This window comes from Lynx canadensis, chromosome X (genome assembly GCF_007474595.2).
Source record: "Lynx canadensis isolate LIC74 chromosome X, mLynCan4.pri.v2, whole genome shotgun sequence".
Lineage (NCBI taxonomy): Eukaryota > Metazoa > Chordata > Mammalia > Carnivora > Felidae > Lynx > Lynx canadensis.
The window spans coordinates 79,364,655-79,391,693 of record NC_044321.2 but is presented as its reverse complement, the minus strand read 5'-3'; the positions used below and the strand labels follow the sequence as shown (position 1 = coordinate 79,391,693).

Genomic DNA, 27,039 nt, shown 5'->3' with positions numbered 1-27,039 from the left:
AGTGCTGTATGATATCACTCATATGTGAAATCTAAAAAAGCCAAACTCATAGAAACTGAGAGTAGATTGGTGGTTTCCAGAGGCTGGGGAAAGGGAGAAATGAGGAGACATTGGCATAAACTTCCAGTTTTAAGGTCAGTAAGTTCTGGGGATCTAATGAACAGCATGGTGACTATAGTTAACAGTATTGTATTTATACTTGGCAGTTGCTAAGACTGTTCTCACAACTACAACAAAAAAGGTGTAATTATATGGTGTGATGGATGTATTAACTAACCATATTGTGATATTCATTTTGCAATATATATGTGTATCAAATCATCACATTGTACACCTTAAATTTAGATAACATGTCAATTATATCTCAATAAAGCTAGGAGGAAAAGAATATCTTTCTACACAAGAACCCAGTTTTGCTAGTTGTCTTCATTAATTTTCCTTAGCAGCATTTCCAAATTAAAAAAAAAAAAAACTCCTAGAACATTACTTGGCACACTATAGGTTATCAATAAATACTTTTTAAATTAAATACACTTTGTTAAGTGTATTCTTAAGTACTTTACTTTTTACCATGGCTATTGTAAATTGAATCTTTTCTTTATCTTACATTTTCTATTTATTCTTTTCATATATGAAAGTCGTTAGATTTTGCAGTTAATTTTATAACCAGCCTCTTTATGGAATTCCTAGTTTAAAATAGTTTTTCATTGATTGATTCTCTTAGATTTGTTTCATTTGCAGTAATGATCATCTTGTTTCCTCCTTTCCAATATTAATATTGTATTCCCTTCTCCGATAATTGCATTAAGTAGTACTTCCAGAACAATGTTAAATAATTGTGGAAAAATTGACATCCTTGTCTTTTTCCTGATTTTTATGGGAATGCTTTTGGTGTTTGTCCTTCAAGCATGAGGGACTTCTTGGTGAGAGCTAGGGCCATGGAAGAGGGATCTTCTGTAGGAGCTGAAGTTTTGGCCTATCACTGCCAGTATACTTACTGGCAGTCACTGCCAATAAAACACAGCCCAAGTCAGTGATGGAACAGAAAAAAAAAATTGTTTTCTCTCTTCGTCCAAAGTTCTGTAAGTGTATTCCATTGGCCAAATCCAAAGAAGAATGGTGCCTGGGGATTATAATCCATAAGAGTCAGAAGCAGACTAAGGAGAAAATTGATCAGGAGTTGAGGTAAAATAAAGGATAACCAACCCAATCCACCTTTAGCCACTCAGCATCCATTCTTGCCCTTCACTCCAATAAAGAAACTCTCATCTCCAACAAGGAGGCAGAGACAAAAAGACCCATGAGCCTATGTACTATCATGGAGTAATGTTAAGTCATACTCTCCACTTGAAACCTGATTATAACAACAATATCTGGTATTTTTCACACATAAGAGAAATGAAGGAAAAAAATAATTATCAATAAAGGTACACCTAGCTGCCACAGTTCCCTTCTGTAGCTGGTCATGAGGCCAAAGTCAATAATCCATTTCGTAGCTCCTTTAGTTTTCCACAGTTCTTTCCCTGATGTAGTGACCCTAACCTTCAATCCTATCTTTATTGGATTTTTGCATTTTCACATTGACCAAGACTATTGGGCAAATGAGTATTAAGAGGTGCCCTAATGACTATACCTGGACTCCAAGCATACTTCTCCTCCTGTTCTCATTGTATAGAAACAACTCTATTTCCCGTGGTAATGGTATTCAATCATTCCAGGCAGTGCAGTAACCCTTTTCTCTGCCTCTCAGTTCAATAGCATGAGGAGACCAAAATAGCCAGGATGCAGTTTCAGCTTTCAATTTAATGGAACCATGGCTTTATTCCCTGTTGGAAACATTCATTCCCTATAAAATAGAACTTTCATATCTGCTGAGCCCAAGGCTTTGGAGATATATATATATATATATATATATAGAGAGAGAGAGAGAGAGAGAGAGGCAGGGGGGCACTCCCTCCTCCACCCCTTCATTCCAAGATTTGTGTATCTTCACTAAATGAGGGAAATAACGCCATCTATTGGTCACTGGTTTTCTTTTTTTTTTTCTTTAAATCCAAGCTAGTTAACATATAGTGTAATAATGATTTCAGAAATAGAATCCAGTGATTCATCACTTACATATAACAACAAGTGCCCTCCTTAATACCCATCACCCATTCCCCCACCCAACACCCCTCCAGCAGTCTTCAGTTTGTTTTCCGCATTTAAGAGTCTCTTATGGTTTTCTCCATCTCTGTTTTTATCTTATTTTTCTTTCCCTTCCTCTATGTTCATCTGTTTTGTTTGTTAAATTCCACATATGAGTGAAATCATATGATTTTTGTCTTTATCTGACTGACTTATTTCACTTAGCATAATACACTCTAGTTCCATTCACATTACTGCAAATGGCAAGATTTCATTATTTTTGATCACCAGGTAATATTCCATATCTTCTTTATCCATTTGTCAGTCAATGGACATCTGGGCTATTTCCATAATTTGACAATTGTCATGGTCACAGGTTTTAAAGCAGCTGTTGTATTCTTGTAGTATAGCAGTCTCAATCTGGAACATCTGATCCTATAACTAAGCCTTCAGAAATTCATTTTCTTTTCTATCAGGCAAGCTGCTTCTGCATGATGGAGTAAGTAATACAGACCAGTGAATCTTTGGATATGACTCCATTATTGTACTTTGTCTACCATTAAATGAGTTTCTTAGTCAGAGACAATGTTGTATAGGATAACCTGATGATGATTAAGGCATTCTGGAAGTCCATGGATGGTGGCACTGACAGAATCACTGTAAGCAATGAAGGTGAATGTGCATCTGGAATATATATTTATTTCCATAGGGAAAAATTTATGTTCTCACCACGATGAAAGGTGTCCCATATAATAATCCTACCACCATGGAGCTGAATGGTACCCCCAAGAAATACTGTCTTATTGTATTGAATGCTTTATCATCATCTTATTTTGTTGCCAGTTTGGGCACTTTTGTTGCTAGTGTTAGTACAAAATCAACTTTGGTGAGTGGAAGTCCATGTTATTAAGCCCTTGCATTGCCTTCATAGCATTGATGCTAATCTAATACAGATAGCACAAAAAATAGAGAATATTATTACAATTCTATTTACTACAGTGCTATATTGAATTTACTAATATTTTACTTTGGATTTTTGCATTTATATTTATGATTTAGATTAACCTCTGGTTTACATTTTTACTTCTATTCCTCTTTGTGTTGGTATAAGTCTTATGAAGCCTTATATAATTAATTCAGTAGATTTCCACCTTCTCTTATGCTCTAGAACACCTTAAATTATAAAAAAAAAATAGTGGATCCTTGATGATGTTGTGGTAGGAAGAAGAATGTCTCCTCAAAGATGTCTACATATTGGAACCTGTGACTATGTTACCTTATATGGCAAAAGGGACTTTGCAGATGTGATTAAATTAAGGATATTGAGATAGGGAGATTATACTAGATTGGCTGAGTGGACCCAATGTAATCACAAGGGTCCTGATAAGGGGGGGGGGGGCAGAAGAGCCACATAAGATATGATGACAGAATCAGACATCAGAGTGATGTGGGCTATGAGCCAAGGAATGCAGGTAGCCTCTAGAAGCTGGAAAAAGCAAGGAAATGGATTCTCTGCTACAGCATCCAGGGGAACATAGCTCTGTCAACCCATTTTAGACTTCTGACCCCCAGAACTGTTAAGATAATAAAAGTGTCTTATTTTAAGCCATTGAGTTTTCAATAATTTGTTACAGCAGCAGTAGGAAACTAATACAATATCGTTATTATTTTCAAAGAATAGAAATTTTTTATATTTACCCAGATATTTACCATTTTTCTATTGTTTCTTCATTCTTGAATTCCAGATTTCCCTCTGGTATCATTTCCCTTTAGGCTGTCGAACTTACTTTAGCATTTTTTTAGAGCATGTCTGCTGGTAACAAATTCTCTTGGTTTTCCCTCATCGAGGAACATCTTTATTTTCATCTCCACACTCTATTCCTGAACTGTAACTATGCATTGACAATTCTTTCCTTTAAACACATCAACTATGTTATTCCACTATCTTCTGACCTTCACTGTTTGTGATAAGAAAACCACAGTCTTTCAAATTGTTCCCCTATAAGTAATGTGTTATTTTCCTCTAGCAACTTTCAAGTTTTTTTTTCTTTACTTTTGGTTTCCAGCAGTTTGATAAGATGTATCTAAGCATAGTTTTCTTTGAGTTTATCCTGCTTGGGATTTATTGACCTTCTTGTATCTGTAAATTTATGACTTTCAAAGCATCTAGGAAGTTTTTGACAATTATATCCTCAAATAATTTTTCTATTCTAGGAAAGGAAGGCTGAAAAGAACAGGAAATGTTACCCTTTCCCAGCACCATTTCACAGAGCAAGAGTGTCACTCGGGGGAAAAAAAAAAAGTACCTGCCTTCTGCTCTGGTGCATCGGTTGAAGAGTTTGTCCCAAGAAGAAAGGCAGGGCACAAGGATGAAGAATGCTGAAGCTCTGCCTGAATGCTCTGTCTGCATGAAAGGGCTGAAATAATCCGGAAATGGTAGTAGAAAATTCCACGCATTTTGACAGACACTGTCAAAAAACAATGGAGATCTTGGTGCAAAATAATTAAGAGGAAGCTAATACCACTTATACAAGAAAAATGTCAGAATAATCACAAGTTTCCTAGAGAGAACCAGGGAGACAATCATTAAGAGCCCTCTTGAGATCATATAAAATTGTGGTGGTCAGGAAGATTGTGGTATATGCTAGGCTGTATCCCCTTGGGAAAATTAGAGAAAGACATGCAACAGGCTTGAACGGATTCCCCAAGCCATATAGAGACCCATAAACACAGGGCATAAAGCCTCACTGGCACAAAGAACTTAAACACAACCTCTGAACAAACACTGACTAAATCATAAGCTACTCTGACCCAGGGACAAATCCTAGAAAGCCAAGATTAAAAATAAAATCACAGTCATCCTTGGCAGTCTGGAAAAATGTGTGAATGTCTATAGTCTTTCAGGAGCAATCAGAAAAAAAACCTCCAAGCTACTACTCCCTGGCTGAATGGGAGAGGGGCAAAATATGTAAATTCACTGAAATGTGAGAGCAGCTACACAGATATATAATGGTAAAGGGTAAATATCTAGGGGCGCCTGGGTCACTCAGTTGGTTAAGCGTCCAACTTCAGCTCAGGTCATGATCTTGCGGTTCATGTGTTCAAGCCCTGCATCAGGCTCTGTGCTGACAGCTCAGAGCCTGGAGCCTGTTTCAGATTCTGTGTCTCCCTCTCTCTCTCTCTCTGCCTCTCCCCTGCTTGCACTCTGTCTCTATCTGTCTCAAAAATAAATAAACATTAAAAAAGGGTAAATATCTAATTGGTTAAGGGAACTTAAGCACAACCTTTGTCCAATAAGTGACTTATGCTAACCCACGGGCAAAACCTAAGTAGCCAAGCTCAAAGATAAAAACAAAGGAAAAAGATATGAGCTGGGACATCAGAGATGCACATTATGAGTGTGGAGGAAGTAAACTTCACAGAATTAGTCCTACTAAGTCAACGAATAAACAAATAACTGATAAAATAATAACAATGACCACTGAGAAGAGCATCAGTATGCAGGGTTGCTATATTACCTAAAATGTCCAGCTCTCAACAAAATATTAAAATACATATATAGTTGTAACTATATAGGTAAATATATAGTTGTAACTATATAGGTAAACATAAAAGACAGTATAAATGTATTTTTGTAACTCTATTTTTTTCTATTTGATTTGAAAGACAACTTCATAAAGCAATATGAATAAATCTATGTTGATGTACATACAATGTATAGAGATATGATTTGTATGACAATAACAGTGCAAAGGAGTGGTTAGGAATGGAACTATTAGGAGAAAAGATTTGAAATTAAGCTGGTATTGATCTCAACTTGATTTTTATAAATTAAGTTGTTCATTGTAATTTCCAGGACAACTACTAACAGAATATCTTTTTTTTTTAAGTTTACTTATTTATTTTGAGAGAGAGAGAGAGAAGAGCAGAGAGAAAGGGAGAAAGAGAATCCCTATCAGGCTTCACATGCAGAGCTGGACATAGGGCTTGATTTCACAAACTACAAGATGATTACCTGAGCCGAAATCGAGTTGGAAGCCTAACTGACTGGGCCACCCAGGAGAATTTATTTTAAAATATAGTAAAAGAAATGGCAGGGGAATGAAAATGGCACACTAGAAAATGCCTATTTGACATAAAAGAAGGTAACAATGGGGGAATAGGGGAACAAAAAAGACATAAGACATATAGAAACAAATAGCAAAATGGCAGATTATACCTTATCAGTGATTGCATTAAATATAAATGTATTAAACACTCCAATTTGAAAACGGAGATTGCAGAATACATTTTAAAAATATGATCCAACCATACGTTGTATACAAAAGACATGCAGATTCAAAGACACAAACAGGTTGAATATCAAAGGATAGAAAAAGTTATACATGTAAACAGTAACCAGAAGGGACCTGGAATGGTTGTATTAATACAAGAAAAATTAGGCCTTAGGATACACATTGTTATTAAAAACTAAGAAGGGTCGTTTATAATGATGAAAATGTCAGTCCATCAAGAAGATATGACAATTATAAATATAAATATGTGGACCTAATGACAAAGCCCCATAGTACATGAAGCAAAACCAGACAGAATTGAAGGGAAACAAAAATATATACAAGGAATAACAATAATATATAATATATGCCAATTTATAAGTATTACTCTGAGAGCTTAATCATTTAATTATCACAGCAATTCTATAAAATAGGTTTTGTTATTTCCATTTGAAATATAGGGAAAACGAGGAGGAGAAATGAAAAGATTTGCCTAAGATCATGTAGCTATTAAGTGAAAAGACCAGGATTTGAAGTCACGCTGTCTGGTGGCTTGTCCAATAGGATTAGTGTCCTTATAAGAAGAAATACCAGAGAGCTCACTCACTCTCTCTCTAGGTGCACACATCAAGGAAAGGTCATGTGAAGTCATAGCAAGAAGGTGACTGTCTACAAGCCAGGAAGAGATCTGTCACAGAAACCAAATTTACCAGCACCTAATGTTGGACTTCTCAGTCTCCAAGACTGTTGGAAAATAAGTTTCTGTTGTTTAAAACACCCAGTCTGTGGTATTTTGTTCTAGCAGCCCAAGCAGACTAGTACAAGGACATTATGCTAAATTAAATAAGCCAGTCACAAAAGGACAAACATTGCATGATCCCACTTATAAAGTAGTCAAATTCATAGAGACAGAAAGTAAAATGGTGGTTGCCAGGGGCTGAGGGAGGGAATAATGGGGAATTATTATTTAATAGGTACAGAATTTCAGTTTGGGAAGATGGAAAGACTTCTGGAGATGGATAGTGGTGGCAGTTACACAACAATGGGAATGTACTTATGGATAGTGGTGACAGTTACACAACAAAGGGAATGTACTTAATGTCAATGAATTGTACACTTAAAAATGGTGAAGATGGTAAATGTTTGGTGTCCTTTGCCACATTGTTTACAAGGGAAGAAAAAGAATATATAGAGATATGTGTTGTAATATTTTCTTAACATTTTTAAAGTTTATTTATTTCTGAGAGACAGAGAGAGAGCAAGAGCAGGGGAGGGGCAGGGAGAAAGGGAGACACAGAATCCAAAGCAGGATCCAGGCTATAAGCTGTCAGCACAGAGTCTGACACGGGGATCATGACCTGAGCCAAAGTCGGAAACTTAACCAACTGAGCCACCAAGAAGCCCCTTGATATGTGTTGTAATGCTGATGGGAAGCCATATCCTCAGTTTCAATTCTGCACTCTTCTCTGCCAAAGTCCCACTTGTGTTGAGTTTTCTTAGCATTCTGTCCTCAGTTTTTCAGTCTGTATCCCTTACTGGGGCCACCTGACTCACTCTCTGGCTTTAGTTATCATCTAAAATACCTATCTTTGGTCAGACCTTTATTCTGAGCTCTAGATCCATACTCATCAAATAAACACTGAGCATCTCCACTTGAAAGTCCCATAAGCACCTCAAATTCATATAGTTTAAACCAGATTCATTCCATTCCCCTCTCAAATATGCTCCTTTAGGTTTGAAACATAAAAATGAAGAGAAATATTAACACCCTTCCTGCTTCCTCCTCTGCTCCAGATTGCAATCTCTCCCCTACGCTACAATGCCTTAAGGGTCAATCAGAACTGGGCCTTTTTTCCAAGAAGAACTGCATTTCATCTTCAAAAAGTGATGTTAAACTATTCCTCATATGTGCATGATCCAGCAAGGCCACTGTACCCAAAACCTTAAGCCAACCCCTGAGCCCTGAGTCTGCTAAAACAGCACTAGAGTAAGAATCAGGACTTTGGGCCACATTGGAACCCAGAATTAGCTTATAATACCACTTAACTCCCCCAAATATCTAGGAGTGTCATCCACTTCTATCCTACTCTCAACACTGCCCTTAGAACTGGGCGTGAGGGGCCCTCTCTAAATCCCATGTTTTGAAGAGTCCTGCATCTCTCTCTCTCTCTCTCTCTCTCTCTCTCTCTGTCACACACACACACACACACACACACACATACACACACACAGAATAACACAAAGGACACAGGATCTCGTGCTCATTGTTGGCACAGTGCAACTTATAACCCTAGACACATGCACTTTGGCTAGTACTGTTCAGGCTCCAGGAAAGTACTTCTCCACACCTGTTCCCCTCTATCCTCTAAACAAAAGGCAACTGTGTCCAAATGTCATGAAGATTTGTAGACCATGCCACTGCTGACCTAAGAGGCAGACATTATTTCAGAAGGCAGGGAAGATTCAAGCAGTGGAAGCACTTATGGAAGAGAAGAAACAAGCTAACTTGTCAAAGCCTTCTTAGATACATGAATACAACAGGTTTCTGCTTAACAAACTATCATTTCCCAATAGTGTCCATTTTCTTGCTTATCTTTAATTTCCAGTCTGTGGCTCCAGAAGTAATAAAAAAATCAGTGCAATATTTGCAACAGTTGCATATAGAGGTTAAAGAACATTTCACATTAAACAACACCTATTACTCTTGATTTTAGGATGGCTAGATTAGATAAATGATAGATAGACAGATAGATAGATAATAGATGATGATGATAATAGATAGATAGATAGATAGATAGATAGATAGATAGATAGATAGATGTAACATATGTAAAGCATTGTCACAGATTGGATGTTCCAGGAGTCATTTTCTGAGACAAAGATGAGAGAATAGAAGATTTACTGGGGAGTGCTCCTGGCATCAACACTTATGGAAGGAAAGGGAATAAAGAAGCAGGAATTGGAAAAGGGAGAAATCAAATTTTAGTGCGCTCTCAATGGAAGGACTCAGCATACTTTGAAGGGAATTCTGAAGACAAAATGAAACTCCAAAACTATCTCAGTTAGGGGCAAGAGGGCCAGGCCTTTATACACAGCATCAGTGAGTCTTTGGATGTGGGTCACCCTGACAATGGGATGTAATCTTGAACAAGATAACTCTCAGCTAACGTAATCCCTGAAGGCAACTAAGGGCTCTCTGATGGCAGAATTCCTAACAACTGAAGTAATAAGGCCTTTATTGCTAAAGGGAGCTCTGGGAAAGGCATTACAATGTCCACCACAGTCCACACCTTGTGCCTCCCAGATCCACTTCATATAAGTTCTGGGATCAACTCTTCCAGGAGTCTGGTGGACCTCTCTTCCTAGGAGAAACATTGGACAAACTACAACCTTCGGTACTGTAGCTGGTCTCAAAGCTGCAAATAATCATCTCCCACTTCAACTAACAGTTATAGATCCCCATCAGTCTTAGGGTCTTGGTGGTTTGCCTGGTAGTGTGACTCAGACCCTCCTTCCTGGTCACCACGGCTTTCTTAGGTTGGAGTTGCTATACTTGCTGATACCTACAAGCCAAGCCCACCAACCTATAAACAATGCTTGGGTTTTTCTTTCCTAGTCAGCTTGTCAAAAGAGATTTCCCAAGGGGACACTGGTGTAAGGTGAATTAATGATGATAATGCAACAGTGGTAGCTATCATGGCAGATCTGCTCTAGCTAATTGTGCAGGTGCATGTGTGTCCAGCCCTGCTTATGATTGATCCCGCGTGTAAAACTTCCATCTGGTTGCTGGGCCTGCCCACCCTTATACCTTGGTGTATCTAACAGAATTCAGTTCATGATGGGCAGTTCTGGCTACATGGCCACTTGATGTCCTATGGCCAGGCTTTCCATCTCTATCAGGATGCAGTAGCATGTGAGGAGCTATTTTCAAAAGATATATATAATTCTCCACTGCAAATGGCATTGGTTTGCTCCAGACCCTAAATTCTGGACCAAGCTCTGACTTTCCCATTGGGGCTTATCAAAAACTCCAGATAGCATCTTTTGCCAACACAGATACCTCGAATGCCATAAGGTCTGTCTATTGTATAGACCAAGTGCCAAGACTACTTGGGACCAAAGTTTGGACCTGCTTAGGACCTTCTCTTGCTCTAGGCTCCACTCAAAGCTGGCAGCTTTTTGTGTCACCCAGTATATGGGTAGAAACAGTAATTCCAGGTGTGAAATATGGTATTTCCAGAACCCAAAGAAGCCTACCAGGCATTGAGTTTCCTTCTTTGTGGGGAAGGTGAAAATGCAATAATTTGTCTTTTAATTTAGAGGCAATCCCCTGGCATGCTCTCCAGATCATTCAACCTCTAAAACCTGCACTTAACGTAGCCAGCCCATGGATCTTTGTAGGGTTTATCCCCCATCATGTGGAGTACATGTGTCTTACCAAGGCTTGTAATGTGCTAACCATTTCTTACTCATTTTGGTCCCATTAGCATGATGTCATCAACATAGCGGTTTAGTATTATATTCAGATGGTCCAGCTATCTTCAGTCTATAATATGACAGAGGACAGGAGAGTTGGTAGGCCTTTGAGGAAAAACTGTACGTGTATACTGTTGTCTTTTCTACATGAATGTGAACTTTTTCTGATGTTTTATTCTGATCGGGACAGAAAACTACATTTTCCAAATCAATAACTAATTACTAAGTATCTAAGCTCATGTTATTCTGCTCTAGCAAATATATTATATCTGACATGGTAGCTGCACTTGTACCACTACATGGTTGAGTCTGCAATAGTCTACCATCGTCTACCAGGCTCTGCCCACATTTTGCAGGGGCCCAAAATGGTGCATTAAATGTAGATGTGATGGGGACCACATTCCAGCATTCTTTAGGTCTTTAACAGTGGCACTAACTTCTGCCATCCTCCCCAAGATGCTATATGTTTTTGTTTATTATCTTGGCCAAGGAAGGTGAGGGCAGTCTCAGAAACTTCACTTTTCATCTACAAACAGGTCTGACTCCACAGGCCAAGAAACAAATGTAAGGTTTATACCAACTACCAAAATTTCTATTCCAATTATATATTCAGAGACCAGGAAAATAACCATCAGGTAGGTTTGTGGACCCAGTGGAGCCACTCCGAATTCAACATAGGCCAGGAGTCCATTTAATACCAGGCTCCCATCTGCCCTTATTCTAAGAAGGAGAACATTTTGACATTTTAGGTCTCTGGGTAAATCAACTCATAACTACCGTCCAAAAGTCCTCAAAATGTTTGAGTATTCCTCTTTTCCCTGCATACAGCTACATGCATAAATGGAAGGACTGGAGAAATAATTACTAATGTTGTAGGGTTCTTCTTCCTCTGCATCCAGCCTCTCCTTCAAACAATGCACTCTGGATCAAAAATTGAGTTAGGGTCAGAAGCTGAGCAAGGAACTGTGACTTTTTATCTAGGCACTGTCCCTCAGACTTCTGAACCATCTTTGATGATTGCTCACATTCGGTACAGATTGTTGGCTGCTTATTTTCCCCAGGGCACTGTTGTTCTATTAATCATCTCCAGAGATCTCTGCAGATCAGGCCTCCCTGCCTATCACTCTGATTCTGCAGCACATTATGGTATTTGCATTGACCCGACTTCTGATGGTTATATGCAGTCATCCTGCCTCTATTGTTTCAGAGGCATCACCAATTCTTTTTTCTTTTTTTTTAATGTTTATTTTATTTATTTTGAGAGAGAGAGAGCATGCATGTATGAACAGGGTGGGGGACAGAGAGAGAGAGAGGGATACAGAGAATCCCAAGCAGGGTCCACGCTGTCAGTGTAGAGCCTGACTCGGGACTCAATCCCACGAACTGTGAGATCATGACCTGAACCAAAACGAGGAGTTGGACACTCAACCAACTGAGCCACCCAAGCGCCCTGAACTATCACCATTTCTATCAGTGTTCTTCATCCTGTAACATCCTCTCCTATTCTGAGCCTTGGCCTCCAGAGGCAAGCCGCCCCTGAACTTAGTGATGCTGCTGCTCCTTTCACCAGTGCATTCCTTATAGCTCCAGCAAATAGTGTGCCCTTTGGATCCTCCTGAAGAACATACTCCTCCAGAGGGTTTTCAGAACATACATGATATATTTATTCTATCATTCCCACTTCTTTGAGACTTTAACCCTTTCCCTGCCATCTGCTATGACAACTCTGGCATTTAAACCTCACTTAATTCTTTTTTTCCATACTTTGAGATGCCATTCTACTAGTGAGTTCACAGATCTCCTGGGGTCTTTCCCAGGGTGTTAAATACTGCATCTTGGGAAATGACTCTCAATACAATTAATTTTTCCCTTATTCAATTTTATATTCCATCTCCCCTGATCAAGGCCCTCAGAATTTAGTCCCATGATTCCCCCTCAGCACTTGCTAGTACATGCTGGCTAAGTCCTATAGCTTCTTCTTGGGGTATTCCCTTTCCTTCCTTCTTCTTAAGCCCAGCACATCCCCAGGGAGGTTATGCTGTGACTTAATCCTATACATAGGCCCAGTGGCCAGGATGAGAAGTGGGGCAGGTTCTGAAGGAAACACACATTACCTTAGAGGAGAAAGGACACTGCATTTTCAAACAAAGTGAAGTACTAGCCCTAAATAGGAAGGAGTGGGATACTTCTGAATGCTCAAGGTGTCCAAGGAAATCTGAGAATACAAGATTTTTAGGAATATCAATCCATAAGTCCCCATCCCACGTGTCAGGGTCCCATTCCTTCCTAACCAGAATAGCAGACTTGTCTTGGTTGGGATTCTAACTTTCTTTGAAGCTTGCTTTCAATAAGTCCTGGGCCTGGTCCTACAATCTCTCTACCCTCTACCTAGAAAAGAAGAGGGCCTCTTTATAGGTTATGAATGAAACTTTCTGGCTTTCACATATAGCATTTAATTGCTGATTAATTTAATTTGGCTCTTCATTATTTTTTTTCTAGAAGTCAAGCATAGAAATAGTTACACAATTTTCTGGCATTCTTTATATCTAATATTTCCCACATATTTCTCAAAAGTCTGCTACATAGAACCAGCTAATGCATCTCCTTCCACCAGTGCCATCCCAGTTCACCATCACTGAAAGCTCTGACAATTCCTCTGCCACATGTTTCAGATGCCTATCTACTCCACCTACCATCAGTGATGGGGTCCTCCTTGCCAGATGGGCAGCAGGTGATTCATCTCCAAAATTTCATCACAGTGTTTGCCTTCCTGAACTACTGCTTATATCAACTGTTGTAGGTTGGCTTCCTGGAGAGCAGACTCAGAGTTCAGCATGAAGGGCTTTTATTAGGAATTGCTCTTGAGATCAAAATCTGTAGAAGGGAAAAGAAGGAAGCAGGATTGGACAGAAGGAGAAGTTTAGCTGTCCCATTTGGGGCAAGAAGGCCATGTCAACCAGCCATTGGATGAAAGTACCCCCAGGAAGAGGGCATGACCTTGGGGGAGGTGACTTCCCAGCTGAGGCAATTCCTGAAAACGGATGACAGCTGAGGGCTGTCTGCTGGCAGCACTCCTAGCAACTAAATAACCTCTTTATTCCTGAAGGAGGATTTAGGGCAACAGACTGCAGAATCTACCACAAATGTGACATCATTTTTTCCACTAGAAACTTAGTGGCCATTGAATAATAGAATTGAGAACAGTTTTACTTTTAAAATGATTAACAAGATTTAAATTTTCAAACATTTACACTTACATTTACAGCTTTATTCAAATATTTATTCAAAAATTTAATTTGTACCTTCCAAATATCTAGACATCAATATGTGAACCTCTATTTATAATTTTGCCCTAGTTCCCTGATATACTATTGACAGGTCTGCTTAGTCCAAATCCATCCATTTCCTCTTGGCAAGTTATGCAAAAATTTGTTGTGTATATAAAAATCAGAAAATACAGATGAGCAAAAAAGAGATAAAATTGCCCATTAATCTAACACCCATAGAACACTATTAACACTCTCAGTATACACCAAAGTTTATACAGGAGATAATTTAGATATATACTTTTACTTCATAAAAAGTATAGCATGTGTTTTTGCAGCCTATTTTTCCCACTTAAGATTAATGCTGAGTTTTTTCCAAGTAAATAAGTCTGGATGCCCATCACAATTTTCAGTAGCTGCAAGATGTTTCTATGTGTAGGCACACCCTAATTTGTTTAGCCAATTGCCTATTTTGAGACACTTGGGTCATTCACAATTTTTCACTCTTCAAAACAGTATGAAGATACACAGCTTTGTACAAGCCAATTATTTGATCATCTTCTATAGATAAATTTATACAAGTGGAATTACTGGGTCAAAGATCATGTGTATCTTAAAGACTTCTGAAACATGTATCCAGATGGATCTTTGTACCAATGTATGCTCCCACCAGCCCAGTTTGAGAGTGCCCCTCCCACCACACCCTCACCACAATCTGGGGTGGGAGAAAGGTGGATATTCTTCAGTATTGATATCAACACCACTCTCAGTGTTTCCATAAAGGCCCTGCCTCAATCAAACTTCTAAAAGAAATCTAATAGAAGCACTAAACATTGTTCTTTCTTCTATTATATTTTATTATTTCAAAATAATAACTAATGCATTTACCTTACACAGACACCAGAGTTAGTCAACAAAGAGAATGTTTTCCTATTAAATACCACCAGGACCCTAAAATAAAATTGTCCCTCTATGTATGCCCTCAAGATAAGTTCCATCATTTCTTTGTTCAAAGAGTGTATCACTTCCTTCCTCCCCTTGCTATTCCCATGGCCAGTAGTGAAGTCTCACACTTTTAACATCTCATACCTGGACCATGCCAGTAACTTCCTAACTGGTGTTCCAATCTCCAGTGGCCACTCTTGTCCCCACCCCAACTCTGACCCATCCTGCACACAGATCAGCTACATTCTTTTCCTTTAATTGCTCATTCCTTTGGTCACAAAAGGTTGTGGGGTCACCCAGGGGTGGATGGAGTAACATTAAGACAACTCAGTTTAGCAGTCAGGGATCCTCCAAGAAAGGGCTCACCCAAACTGATGGATTACATTTCCCATACTCCCCTCCCCACACGTGGAACTCCAGGTAGGCCAGCCTCCTCTATGGAGCAGGATTTCCACCTCCATGCATTTCTTCCCACCACTCATCCCTCCTCCAAATGCTCTCCCACCCCATTTTTATCCTATCCTTCAAGCCCAGCTTCATTAAGTGTCCCCCTCCTCTGTAAAATTTTCTCTGACCACTGTTGCTTGCAGAAGTTTCTGCACTGTTTGGCCATGATCAGAGGCTCATGGTTTTGTAGTATATTTTTGTTTCCATGTATCTTGCCTTTCCAAATAGATCATAAACCCAAGGACAAAGATGTGTCTCTTTTTTTCGGCTTATAACACACAACTTTATTGATGACATAAAAATAAAGCCTCAAATGTATAAACATAAGTCCACACAAAGGACCAAAAATTACCTTACTTATGAAAAATCAGGTCAGTTTCTGCTCATGAAGCATACTAAAAATATCTTGATCCAGACAAGGTAATAATCAACACATGTATTTTCAGTACAAGTTTGAATTCTTTTGGTGTTCATAAAGTGATCCAGCTATAGACCATCATAAGTAACATCAGTTTCAAAGTTATAATGCAATTTATAATGTGCATTACCTCCAGGCAGCAAAACCAAAATATTACTCAGATTTGTTTGGAAACATATAACTAATCAGAGTTTACTTAATAATAGCTCAACTCTTTCTTTCACCTCAGGGTCACTGTATTCTGCTGCTAAGACTCGAAGTTTCTTGGCACATGCTTTAGGTCGTTGGAATATGAAATAAAGGGAATTTTTACTGAACTTGTCCTGGGTAAATACTTTTGCTCTTCTTTTAAAATGGTAATTTATATTTTCAAATAGTGAAAGAGCATTAAGAATATTCTCTTTTGTCTCTTTCTTGTTAAAGATATTAATCAGTGATGTTGGTGCATTGGCAATGAGTAAGTCTTTTGTCATAGATGGATTTTTAGAGAAATTCAAAAGCATTCCCAAAATATGGTCTTTGGTTTCTCCACTTCCCACAGTTAACAAACGAAGAAATTCTGAAATATAATTTGTAACCATATGCTGATATTCACTAATAACAGTCAAATGCTTTATCAATCTTAGTCCAGCCAGCTGCACATTTGAATTCAAGGGATAGGTCACTGTGTCTTCACATACTTGGTTTAAGTATGTTTTCACCTTCCTATGATTTTCAGCAGCCACTGAGATGTTATTGAGTGCATTTAAAGCCTTCTGCCTAACACTGGGATAGGGATTATTGAGCAAGCTTTCAATAATTGATATTCTACCTGCATTACGAATGACTTCATGGGAAAATGGATAATCAGGACTGTTATATAGAGCATTATTGGCTATTTCATGGATAGAAGGATCTTCAGTCATCTCAATCATGCAAATAAGTTTTTCAAGCTCTCGTGGATCCATATTAGCTTCGCGTTTACAGCGACAGGTCCAGGGATGAGTTTTCTCCTCACACCTTATCTTTCTGATTTCATCTTCAGGTGGGAAGCAGGACTCATTTTGGTATGGAAATTTCATTTCCGTCCAGATCATGGCTCCCGCCCATGACCCCATTCCTGCCCCAGGGACCATGGATGGATATGTGCCTCTTGACTCAGTTGACTTTTTGGCTTTAGTCTTAGGTGCAGATTTGTCCTCACTTCTGTTTTCATTACCATGCCGGAACCAAGACCTTACATCAATTCCACCAGAAGCCTCAAGGTTATCCTTGGCACTGGCCTTATAGACATCTCTCTCACTCTTGGATCTGAACTCATTACTCTTCTCAGTATCAGCCCAAAACAAGGACCTTAAACTGATTTCCTCAATATCAGGGCTGGACACTCTACTTAGCTCATCCTCATCTACATCCTCAGTCAAAGACCAAGACCCCATGCAAGCCTCTTCCTCACCCCCAAGCCTAGACCCTGTAGTGGCTGCATCTCCATCCCAGAGCCAAGATTCCTTCCTGGCCTCTGCCCCAGCCCCAGCTCCCACACAGGAATCCACATGGGCTGCCTCTTCAGATCTGGCCCAGGACTCAATATTGGCCTCTTCTTCAGCCCTTGATCTGGATTCAATACTGGCCTCATTTTTACCTCCAAGTTTGGACGCAATACCAGCAGCCTCTTGCCCTCTCCTGAACCAGGACCCTGTAGAAATCTCACCTCTAGTCCCAAACCAGGATCTTTCATTGGCCTCCATCTCAGCACTGACCTGTGGTCTTCCACTGGCCTGGTCATCAGCCCTAGCCCAGGACCCTCCACTTGCCTGGTCCTCAGGCCCCAGCCTAGATCCTCTACTGGCCTCATTACCATGCCTCAACCCAGGGCAAGATTTTCCACTAGCCTGATCCCCAGTGCCAGCCTGGGAGACTTCCCCACTGGCCAGGTCCTCAAATCCAGGTTTGGAACAGCTATCAGCCTGATCCCCAGCCCCAGCCCAGGACCTTCCACCGGCCTGAATCTCAGTGCCAGCCCAGGGCCCACCACTAGATTGGTCTGCAGACCCTGTATTAGACCCTTCAACAATCTGGTCCTTAGCACCAGACCAGAACCCTCCTCCACTGGCATCCTCAAATCCAGGTTTGGGACAGCTACTAGCCATATCTCCAGCCACAACCCAAGACCCTCCACTGACCCGACTCCCTGTATCAGCCCAGGACCCACCACTGGATGGGTTCGTAGGCCCTAGTCTAGAAGCAACAGCCTGGCCACCAGCCCCACCCCAGGACCCTCTTGCATTAGCATGACTCCCACTGCAAGCACAGAACCATCCATTGGACTGGTCTTTAGGCCCTGGCCTGGATTCTTCACTGGCCTGGTCCCCAGTGCCAGCCCAGGAATCTCCAAATGACTGGTCCCTGGGACCTAGCCTAGACCCTCTACCAGCCTGGCCCCCATTGTCAGCCCAAGACCCTCTTCCACTTGTCTGCTCTTCAAATCTAGGCTTTGCCCCACCACCAGCCTGATCCCCAGGTGCAGCCCAGGACCCTCCATTGCCCTGGTCCACAGCTTCAACCAAGAACCCTCCACTGGCTTGGTCCTCAGAGTCAGCCCAGGACCTTCTGCTGGACTGGTCCTCAGGCCCCAACCTTGGCCCTCCACCAGCCTGGCCAACAGCCCTAGCCAAAGACTCTTCTTCATTTACCAGATCCTCAAATCTAGGCTTGGACTCACCACCAGACTGATCACCAGTCCCAGCCCAGGAATTCCCACTGGCCTGGTCCACAGTCCCAACCAAGAATTCTCCAATGACCTGACTGCCAGTGCTAGCCCAGGACCCATTACTCGACTGGTCCACAAACCCTGGCCTAGACCCTTTGTTGGCCTGTTCCCCAGCCCTAGCCCAGGACCCACCCCCAGACTGGTCCACAGGCCTCATTTTGGCCCCTCCACTGGCTTGGTCTGCAGTGTCAGCCCAGGACTTTCTACCAGACTGATCCTCAGGCCTGAGCCTAGACCCTCCACTGGACTGGCCACCAGCCACAGACCAGGACATATTTCCACTGGCTTGATCCTCAAATCTAGGCTTGGATCCAGCAGACAGATCACTGTTCCCAATCCAGTACCCTCCACTAGCTTGGTCTATATCCTCAGCCCAGTACCCAATGCTAGCCACATTCCCAGCTCTAGCTTCAGCCCAAGACCCTCCATTAGCCTGAATCCTAGCCCCATCCTGGGACCTTCCACTGTCCTGTTCCTCAGCTCTAGTCCAGGACCCTCCAATGGCATCTTTCCCAGCCCAGGACACCCCACTGGCCTGACTTCCAGCCCAGGGCTCACCAATAGCCTGGTTCCCAGTACTAGCCCAAGATCCCACACTGGCCTGGTTCTCAACCCCAATCCAAGACCCTCCAATGGCTATGTCCCCAACCTCTGACAAAGAACCCCCACTGGCCTTGTTCCCAGCCCAGGACTCTTCACTGGCCTGGCTCCCACCCCAGAGCCCCCCACAAGCCTGGTCCCCAGCTGCAGCCCAGGAAGGAAAACCAGCTTCATTGTCAGCCTTAGCCCCAGCCCAGGACTTAATATCAGACTTATCACTAGCCCCACTCCAGGATTCAACACTGGCTTCATTCTCATCATCAGCCCAGGACATGCTATTCTCCCAGTATCCATCCCTGGCCTGAAACCTAAATTTTATCCATCGCTCAGAAGCAATCCAATCCTCAATACCAATCCCATTCCAGTAATAGTCATGGACCCTAGGCTGAATTTTTCTGTAGGCCTGAGTGCCTGTCCCACTGCCACTCTCAGAAGTGAGCATGGCTTCAGTCTTAGGTTTTACATAGCCCTCATCTTCTGTGACTTTTGCCTCAGACTTGGGTATAGCCTTGTCCTTTGCTCCAGGCAAGATCTTATTCTGGGAATGGGCCACAGACTGAGGCTGGCCAGAGCCCATCATATGTGCCCCAGCCTCTACCTTAGACTCAGCATTGGTATTTCCCCTGACCTTACTCCTGGCACCAAGCAAGGCCTCACCCTGAGAACTGGCCACAGCTTGGGGTGAAAGAGAGCCTCGTTTATCTTGCCCAGCCCCTGCCTTAAATACCACATTGGGATTGTCCCTGACCTTATTTTTGGCACCAGACAAGGATTCACCTTGAGAATTAGACTTGGCTTGGGGTTGGGCAGTGTCTATTATATCTGTTTGAGGCTGAGAAGAACACATTGTATCTGGCCCAGTGCCTGCCTTAGACATAGCACTGGGATTTCCCTGGATCTTACTCCTAGCACCAGGCAAGGTTTCACCTTGGGAATCAGACACAGCCTGAGGCTGGGTAAAGCTTGTTGTATCTGCTCTGACCTCTACCTTAGACACAACATTGGGATTGCCTCTGACCTTATTCTTGACACTAAGCAAGGCTTCACCTTGGGAATTGGCCACAGCCTGGGACCGAGCACAGCCCATTGTTTCTGGCCTAATCCCTGCTTCAGACACAGAACTAAGATTGCCCCAGACCTTATTCTTAGTGCAAGTTGGAGCTTCACCCTGGGAATTGGTCACGGCTTGGGTCTGGGAAGAGCCTGTTGTATCTGCCCTGACCTCTGCCTTACACACAGTGTTGATATTGACCCTGACCTTGTTCTTAATATCAGACAAGGCTTCACCCTGGGTATTGGCTACCACGTGGGGCCAGGCAGAACCTGTTATATCTGCAGTGGCCTCTGCCTTAGATACAGCATTGGGATTGCCCTTGTCCTTATTCTTAGTACCAGACCAGGCTTCATCCTGGGAATTAGTCACAGCTTGGGGCCAGGCAGGGGCCACTATATCTTGCTCAGTGCCTGATTTAGACAGAGCACTCAGATTGCCTTGGACCTTACTCCTGGCACCAGAAAAGGCTTCACCCTGGGAATCAGACTCAGCCTGGGGCTGGGCAAAGCTTGTTATATCTGCTCTGGCCTCTACCTTAGACATGGCATTGGGATTGCTGCTGACTTTATTCTTCACACCAGGCAAAGCCTCACACTGAGAATCAGCCATAGCCTGGGGCTGGGCAGAGCCCGCTGTATCTGGCCCAGTCTCAGCTTTAGACAAAGCACTGGGATTGCCCTTGACCTTATGCTTGATACCAGGCAAGGCCTCACACTGGGAACTGGCCACAGCATGGAGCTGAGCAGAGCCCACTGTATCTGACCCAGCCTCTGTCTTAGACCCAGCATTGGAATTTCCTCTGACCCTGTTCTTAGTACCAGGCAAGACTTCACCCTGAGAATTGGCCACAATTTGAGGCTTGGCAGAACCCACTATATGTGACCCATTCTCTGCTTTAGACACAGCACTGGGATTTCCCCTGACCTTATTCTTAGGACCAGACAAGCCTTCACCCTGGGAATTGGCCACAGCCTGGAGCTGGGCAGAGCCCACTGTATCTGACCCAGCCCCTGTCTTAGACCCAGCATTGGAATTTCCCCTAACCTTGTTCTTAGTACCAGGCAAGACTTCACCCCGGAAATTGGCCACAATCTGAGATTGGGAAGGACCCACTATATCTGGCCCAGTCCCTGCTTTAGACACAGCATTGGGATTGATCCTGACCTTGTTCTTAGTACCAGGCAGGTACACTAGGTTTTCACACTGGGAATTGGCCACAGTGAGGCGCTGGGCAGAGCTTGTTGTATCTGCTAGAGGTTGGGCACAGCCCATTGCATCTGCCCTAGCCTCTGCCTTAGACACAGCACCGGGATTGACCCTGACCTTGTTCTTAGTACCAGACAAGGCTTCAACCTGGGCATTGGACACAGCCTGGAGCTGGGCAGAGCCCACTGTATCTGGCCCAGTGCCTGATTTAGACACAGCATTGGAATTGCCCTTGGCTTTGTTCTTGGTACCAAACAAGACTTCACCTTGGGAATTGGTTACAACCTGAGATTGGGCACAGTCCACTGCATCTGGCCCAGCCCCTGTCTTAGACACACCACTGGACTTGCACCTAGCCTTATTCTTGATACCAGGAAAGGCTTCACCCTGGGAATTGGCCACGGCCTGGAGCTGGGCAGAACCCACTGTATCTGGCCCAGCCCCTGTCTTAGACACAGCATTGGACTTGCCCTTGACCTTATTCTTAGTGCTGGGCAAGGTTTCATCTTGGATATTAGATACCTCAGGCTGGGCAGAGCCTATTGCACCTGGCCCAGCTGCTGTCTTAGACACAGCATTGGGATTGCCCCTGACCTTATTCTTAGTACCAGACAAGGCTTCACCATGGGAATTGGCCACAGCCTGGGGCTGGGCAGAGTCTGTTTTATCTGTTTCAGGCTTGGCAGAACATATTGAATCTGGCCCGGTCACTGCTTTAAACATAACACTGGGATTGCCCCTGACTTTATTCTTAGTACTAGGTGAGGCATCATCCTGGAAATTGGCCATACCATGGAGCTGGGCAGAGCCCATTGTATTTGGCCCAGCCCCTGACATAGATATAGCATTGGAATTGCCCCAGACCTTATTCTTGGCACCAGGCAAGGCCTCACCTGGGGAATTTGTCATAGTCTGAGGCTGACCACAGGCCCTCAGGTCTGCCTTAGTCCTTGACCTAGAAATGGCATTAGGATCATCCCTGCCATCAGGCAAAGCATCAGCTTGGATCTTGACGCCAACCTGAGGCTGCGCACAGGTTTTCATTTCTATCCCCACCTCTGCTTTACACTTGCTTTTGGCTTTTCCCCTAGCCTTACCTCTAGTACCAGGTAAAACCTCAACCTGGCTCTTGTTAGAAGCCTGAGACTGTGCCTTTGTGTCTGTCCCACCCCCTTCCTTAGACATGGTGTTGACATTGCTTTTAGCCTTAATCCTGCCATCAGGCAAGGCATCAACCTGGACATTGGCCATAGGATGAGGCTGTGTATAGAGCTCAATGTCTGTCCCAGCCCCCATCTTAGACATGGTATTGGGATTGTCTCTGATCTTAACCCTGGCATCAAGCAAGGCCTCAGCCTGGGAATTGGTCCTCAAGTTTGCCCTGACCCCTGTTTTAGACACAGCATTGGAATTGCCTCTACCTTTAACTCTGGCATCAGGCATAGGCTCAACCTGAGCACTGGCTATAGCCTGAGGTTGAGCAGCAGCCCTCATGTCACCTCCAGTCATTGTCTTAGATGTGACATTGGTATTTCCTCCGTCATCATCCCTGGCCCCAAACATTGCTTCAGCCTGTTTCTTGGCCACAGTCTGAGGTTGTGTTGAAACTCTCATATCTTCCCCTGCCCCTGCCTTACAAACAGCATTGGTATTACCCCCGGCATCAAACTTTACCCCAAGCATAGCCTCAGCCTGGGTCTTGGCTACAATCTGAGGCTGAGCAGAAGCCCTCATGTCTGCCCTAGACTCTGCCTGAGACACTGTTTTGTGATTCCCCTTGGCCTCAACCCCAGCACCAGGCATGTTGTCAACCTGGATCTTGGCCACAGCCTGAGATGGTGCACAGGACTTCATGTCCACTCCAGCTTCTTTCCTGGACATGGTATTAAGATTTCCCTTAGCATCAACTATGTGACCAGGCCTGGCCTCAGACTGAGTCTTGGCCACATTCACAGTCTCATCCAGGGCTCTTGCCTTGGTTTCAGCCATAATTCCAGTCTTATTTATGGCACCCATCTTGGCTGCTTCCCTGGTCACTCCCAAGGCCTCATTCTGTGTCACCATTACTTTGTTCATGTCTTTTTCAGCCAGTAAACAAGCTTCCACTTTTGTCTGGGTCATTATTTGCTTCTTGGTTTCTGCCCTGGCAACCAGTGCCCAAGCTTTAGCCTTGGTCTGGGTCACAGCTTCCTTCTTGACTACTCTCCCAGCCTCAGAGTCAGTTTGGGTCACTGCCTCTTTCATGGCTACTTCCCCAGTTTTGAGCTGGGCCACATTCAGAGTCACTGCCTCTATCATGCCCACTGTTGTGGACACTGTTTTGGCCTCAGACTGGTTCTCTGCCTCTACCTCAGCCATTGTCTTGGCCTGAGAGTTTGCCTTAGCAATGGTGGTAGTCTCTACTTCAACCCTAATCCTACCTCCTGCTCCGGTTTCTGCTCCAGTCTTGGCCATGGGTCTAGTCTCAGTCTCTGTTCCAGCCATGGCTTCACTCATGGCCAAGGTCTGGTTCTGTACCCCAACCACAGTCTCCATCTTGACTCTGGACCCATTTCTGGAAAGTTTCCTCACTCCCTGGGCTCTTCCTTTGGTTAATTTGTGAATGCAGTAGCAGGTACCAGCCCAGATCACCAATCCTGCAGTCACCCAACCCACTTCCTGAATGCGACCCATGTAATCACTCCTACTGAAGGCACGAACAAGGTACAGGGAGCTCAATCAGGATGGGGAAAGAGGGTAGTAGGTCTGGGTGTAGGCCTGTGAGGGCGCTGGTCTTCAGCCACTTAGAGGCCACTACAGCTGCCACTGGAGGTGGACCTAGAAGTGGAGGAAGGAAATGGACTAAAATTTCTCTTCTAATTTCGTGCATCATACAGATAGATATACAGAAGGACAGAAAAGTGTAGAAATGGTGTGCTTGGTGGGAGAAGAGGATGATGAGCAAACTCTCTCTCCATCCCTTTTATTTTCTCCCCTCCCCATTTTCCCCAGTGCCCAACAACTTTCCCCTAAGGTACATCCATACACATTTCCTTACACCAAATGAATAATGAAAAAGATATTGGAGTGTGGTGCTGACTATGAATGGGGGAGACTGAGAAGCCCTCAGACCTTGATTTTTACTGGACCTACTCTTGTCACCACTCCCAGAGGTCCCCACCCTCATACCAACCTGTAATGATCAAGGCAGTTCCCTCCTCTTTCCTTCTTTTGATTGGTGATATACCCTAAAGTAGATCTATAAACTTATGAGATCTGTGGACCTAGAGACAGACAGACAGACGGAGGGACAGATGGGACTGGAGATTTTGTTCTTAATGTGACAGGCACATTATCAAACTATGTTTCTATCTTGCTCAGTTTACCCCACTTTTTGTACCAAAATAAAGGTAAGAGTGTGGGGTAAGTGACAGAGATGGTAGGAAAGGTGGCTGGGAAAGGGAGGGGCTAAGGATCCTCCAGACTGCACACTGACCCTACTAGATGCACACTGATCTCCACCAACCCACCCTTGAGATCTACAGGTATTCCCCATCCTCTTACCAGTCTATACCGATCAGAGGAAATTTCCTCCTTGTTTCTTTGCTTCCAGTAATCTCAAGCCCTACAGCAGACCTGCAGGCAGATCTATGGACAAGTAAACAAACAGGAGGTAATAGACACTAAGTCCTCATAGAACACACAAGTGCCCTAATCACTGACCCCAGTACTTGCCTTGCCAGAGCCCATGTCCAGTTTGCTAATGTGTTCCATCTTGTGATCCCTCTTCTTGTCTTCTCAGTCACACTCCAGCCCACCCCTATCCCAATATTACTCCTGTTTCCAGGACAGAAATCACCAAGGGATTGGCAACACTGTGGAAATCTGACAGAGTGTGGGAGAGACAGAAATACCCTCCACTAAGACCCTCTCAAGTCTCAGCCACCTTCTGTGCTCACCCTCTTGTTATCGCAAGGCACTGCTCACCTTCACACCAACCTTCATGGTTCCAAGCCAGTCTCCCCCTTTCCCTTGCTTCCAATGGTAAACAGCCCTACTGTGGGCCTATGGGAAGACCTAGGAACAAACAGAGAAGAAGGGGAAGGTTAACTGTTGAGTGCTTGTTACATCCCAATATCTAAAACAGGGGTCCCTGTACCTTCTGTGCTAGATCTAGAAACCCATTCTCTGAAAAGCAGAGCCTGGAGCTTCCCCAGCACTGAAATGGGCAGGGTGTAAAAGGGAGGCAGAAAAAATAAAAGGGAAGAGACAGAGGGAAATTATTTTAAAACCACCTGTAAGATTCTAGGGTTTCTCCCAAAAGTCCATCATTTCTTTCACCAAGGTGTTCAGACAGGGGAATCTGGAAAACTGGAAAATGGAGAAAGAGATGGAGACCCTCAGATCCCTTACTCCAGAATCATACATAGCAGACTGCCACCTACTTCTCCTTAAATACATCTCTAGAAGTCTCCAGCAGAACAGACAAGGAGTGAGGCAAGGCTTTTTCTTTTGTAAAATTGCTATGCCTCTTGGCAAAGGCTATCTCAAAATATAATAATGTTCTTTGATATAATTTGCATTTTCTCAATATTATCTGGAGTGCAAATTAAAGCATCCGTAGAAAAGTTTGCTGTCTTTACTGGTCTTCAACATACAATTTAAGTTAAAAATCTGAAGCTTGGTAAGTAAACGCAGTTTAGGGAAAGTCCCCTAGTTAGCCCCACCCTATATCCCAATCAGACAGCGGTGCCTAAGTTCCTGCCATAGAGAATGCACACAGAACTTCAACTGTCCATAGGCAGTGCCTGTGCTCACACTAACCTCCACAGATCCCGTGCAGTTTTCTTCTCTCTTTCTTCCCTTGCCTCGCCACAAAACAGTGCCACACCGATCTACTGTTCATCAGACAGAAAAGAGGAAACGCGCTGAGTGCTTGGACCAGCACCCAGGACACAGATCCTAATACTCACCTTTCTGGATTCAGGATCCCTGTTATCAAATGTCCCTTCCCGCATTCCAAAACGCCATCCCCACCAACCCCACCGTCCAGTCACCAAGGCCCACCATTTTCTGTGTAAATGCCACGGCGACATGTCCCTTCCAATGAAAGGAGCAGGAATCTGGACGGAAGTGTGCGGTCAGCGATTAGAATCAGAGAGGATGGGACATCTCAATCTCTGCATTTCCCTTTCGAGACACTCCTCCCCGCCACCCCACCCCCCTACCCCCCCCCCATCCCCCGCCAACTATCCGCCTTGTCATAGCCCAGCACAGACGTAGGCAGGGGGAGGGGACTCGGGAGAATCACAGCGAAGGCTCCTTGAACTTGAACCCGCTTTGTCCGGTATCCCTGAACCAGCTACCGGGGTTGGTGGGCGGCTGCCCCCCTGGCCTCAGCGCGCGGGCCCCAGAGCCCTTACCTGCTCCGCTTTCCTCGGACCCAGTGCCAGCCCGCCAGGCGCAAGGCAGCGGGGAGCTGATACCTAGAAGGGAGT

The 27,039-nt window shown here is 43.5% G+C and overlaps 1 protein-coding gene across 7 annotated transcripts; it reads right to left on the bottom strand.

Annotated features, from left to right (window-relative positions):
• Positions 1 to 331: 331 nt before the first annotated feature.
• On the bottom strand, positions 332 to 27,039 carry ARMCX4 (armadillo repeat containing X-linked 4). 7 transcript variants are annotated; one of them, XR_003966617.1, is made up of 7 exons: positions 26,965 to 27,039; positions 26,366 to 26,439; positions 25,837 to 25,912; positions 25,529 to 25,618; positions 25,106 to 25,189; positions 13,571 to 13,751; positions 332 to 1,123 (listed from the first exon to the last, which is right to left on the bottom strand). XR_003966617.1 is itself a non-coding variant. In XM_030305664.1 (2 exons), exon 2 carries the CDS (start codon positions 24,233 to 24,235, stop codon positions 16,139 to 16,141), a length of 8,097 nt encoding a protein of 2,698 aa, XP_030161524.1. In that variant the 5' UTR covers positions 24,236 to 24,379; positions 24,735 to 24,794; the 3' UTR covers positions 15,794 to 16,138. The 7 variants fall into 7 exon arrangements, 1 of the variants encoding a protein (XP_030161524.1); XR_004343232.1 differs by lacking the exon at positions 25,106 to 25,189; XR_003966616.1 differs by lacking the exons at positions 332 to 1,123; positions 13,571 to 13,751 and adding an exon at positions 24,317 to 24,379.

What these genes read in the sequence shown, in the direction of transcription:
- ARMCX4 (XM_030305664.1), bottom strand. Translation starts at nt 24,235, where the DNA reads ATGGGTCGCATTCAGGAAGTGGGTTGGGTGACTGCAGGATTGGTGATC.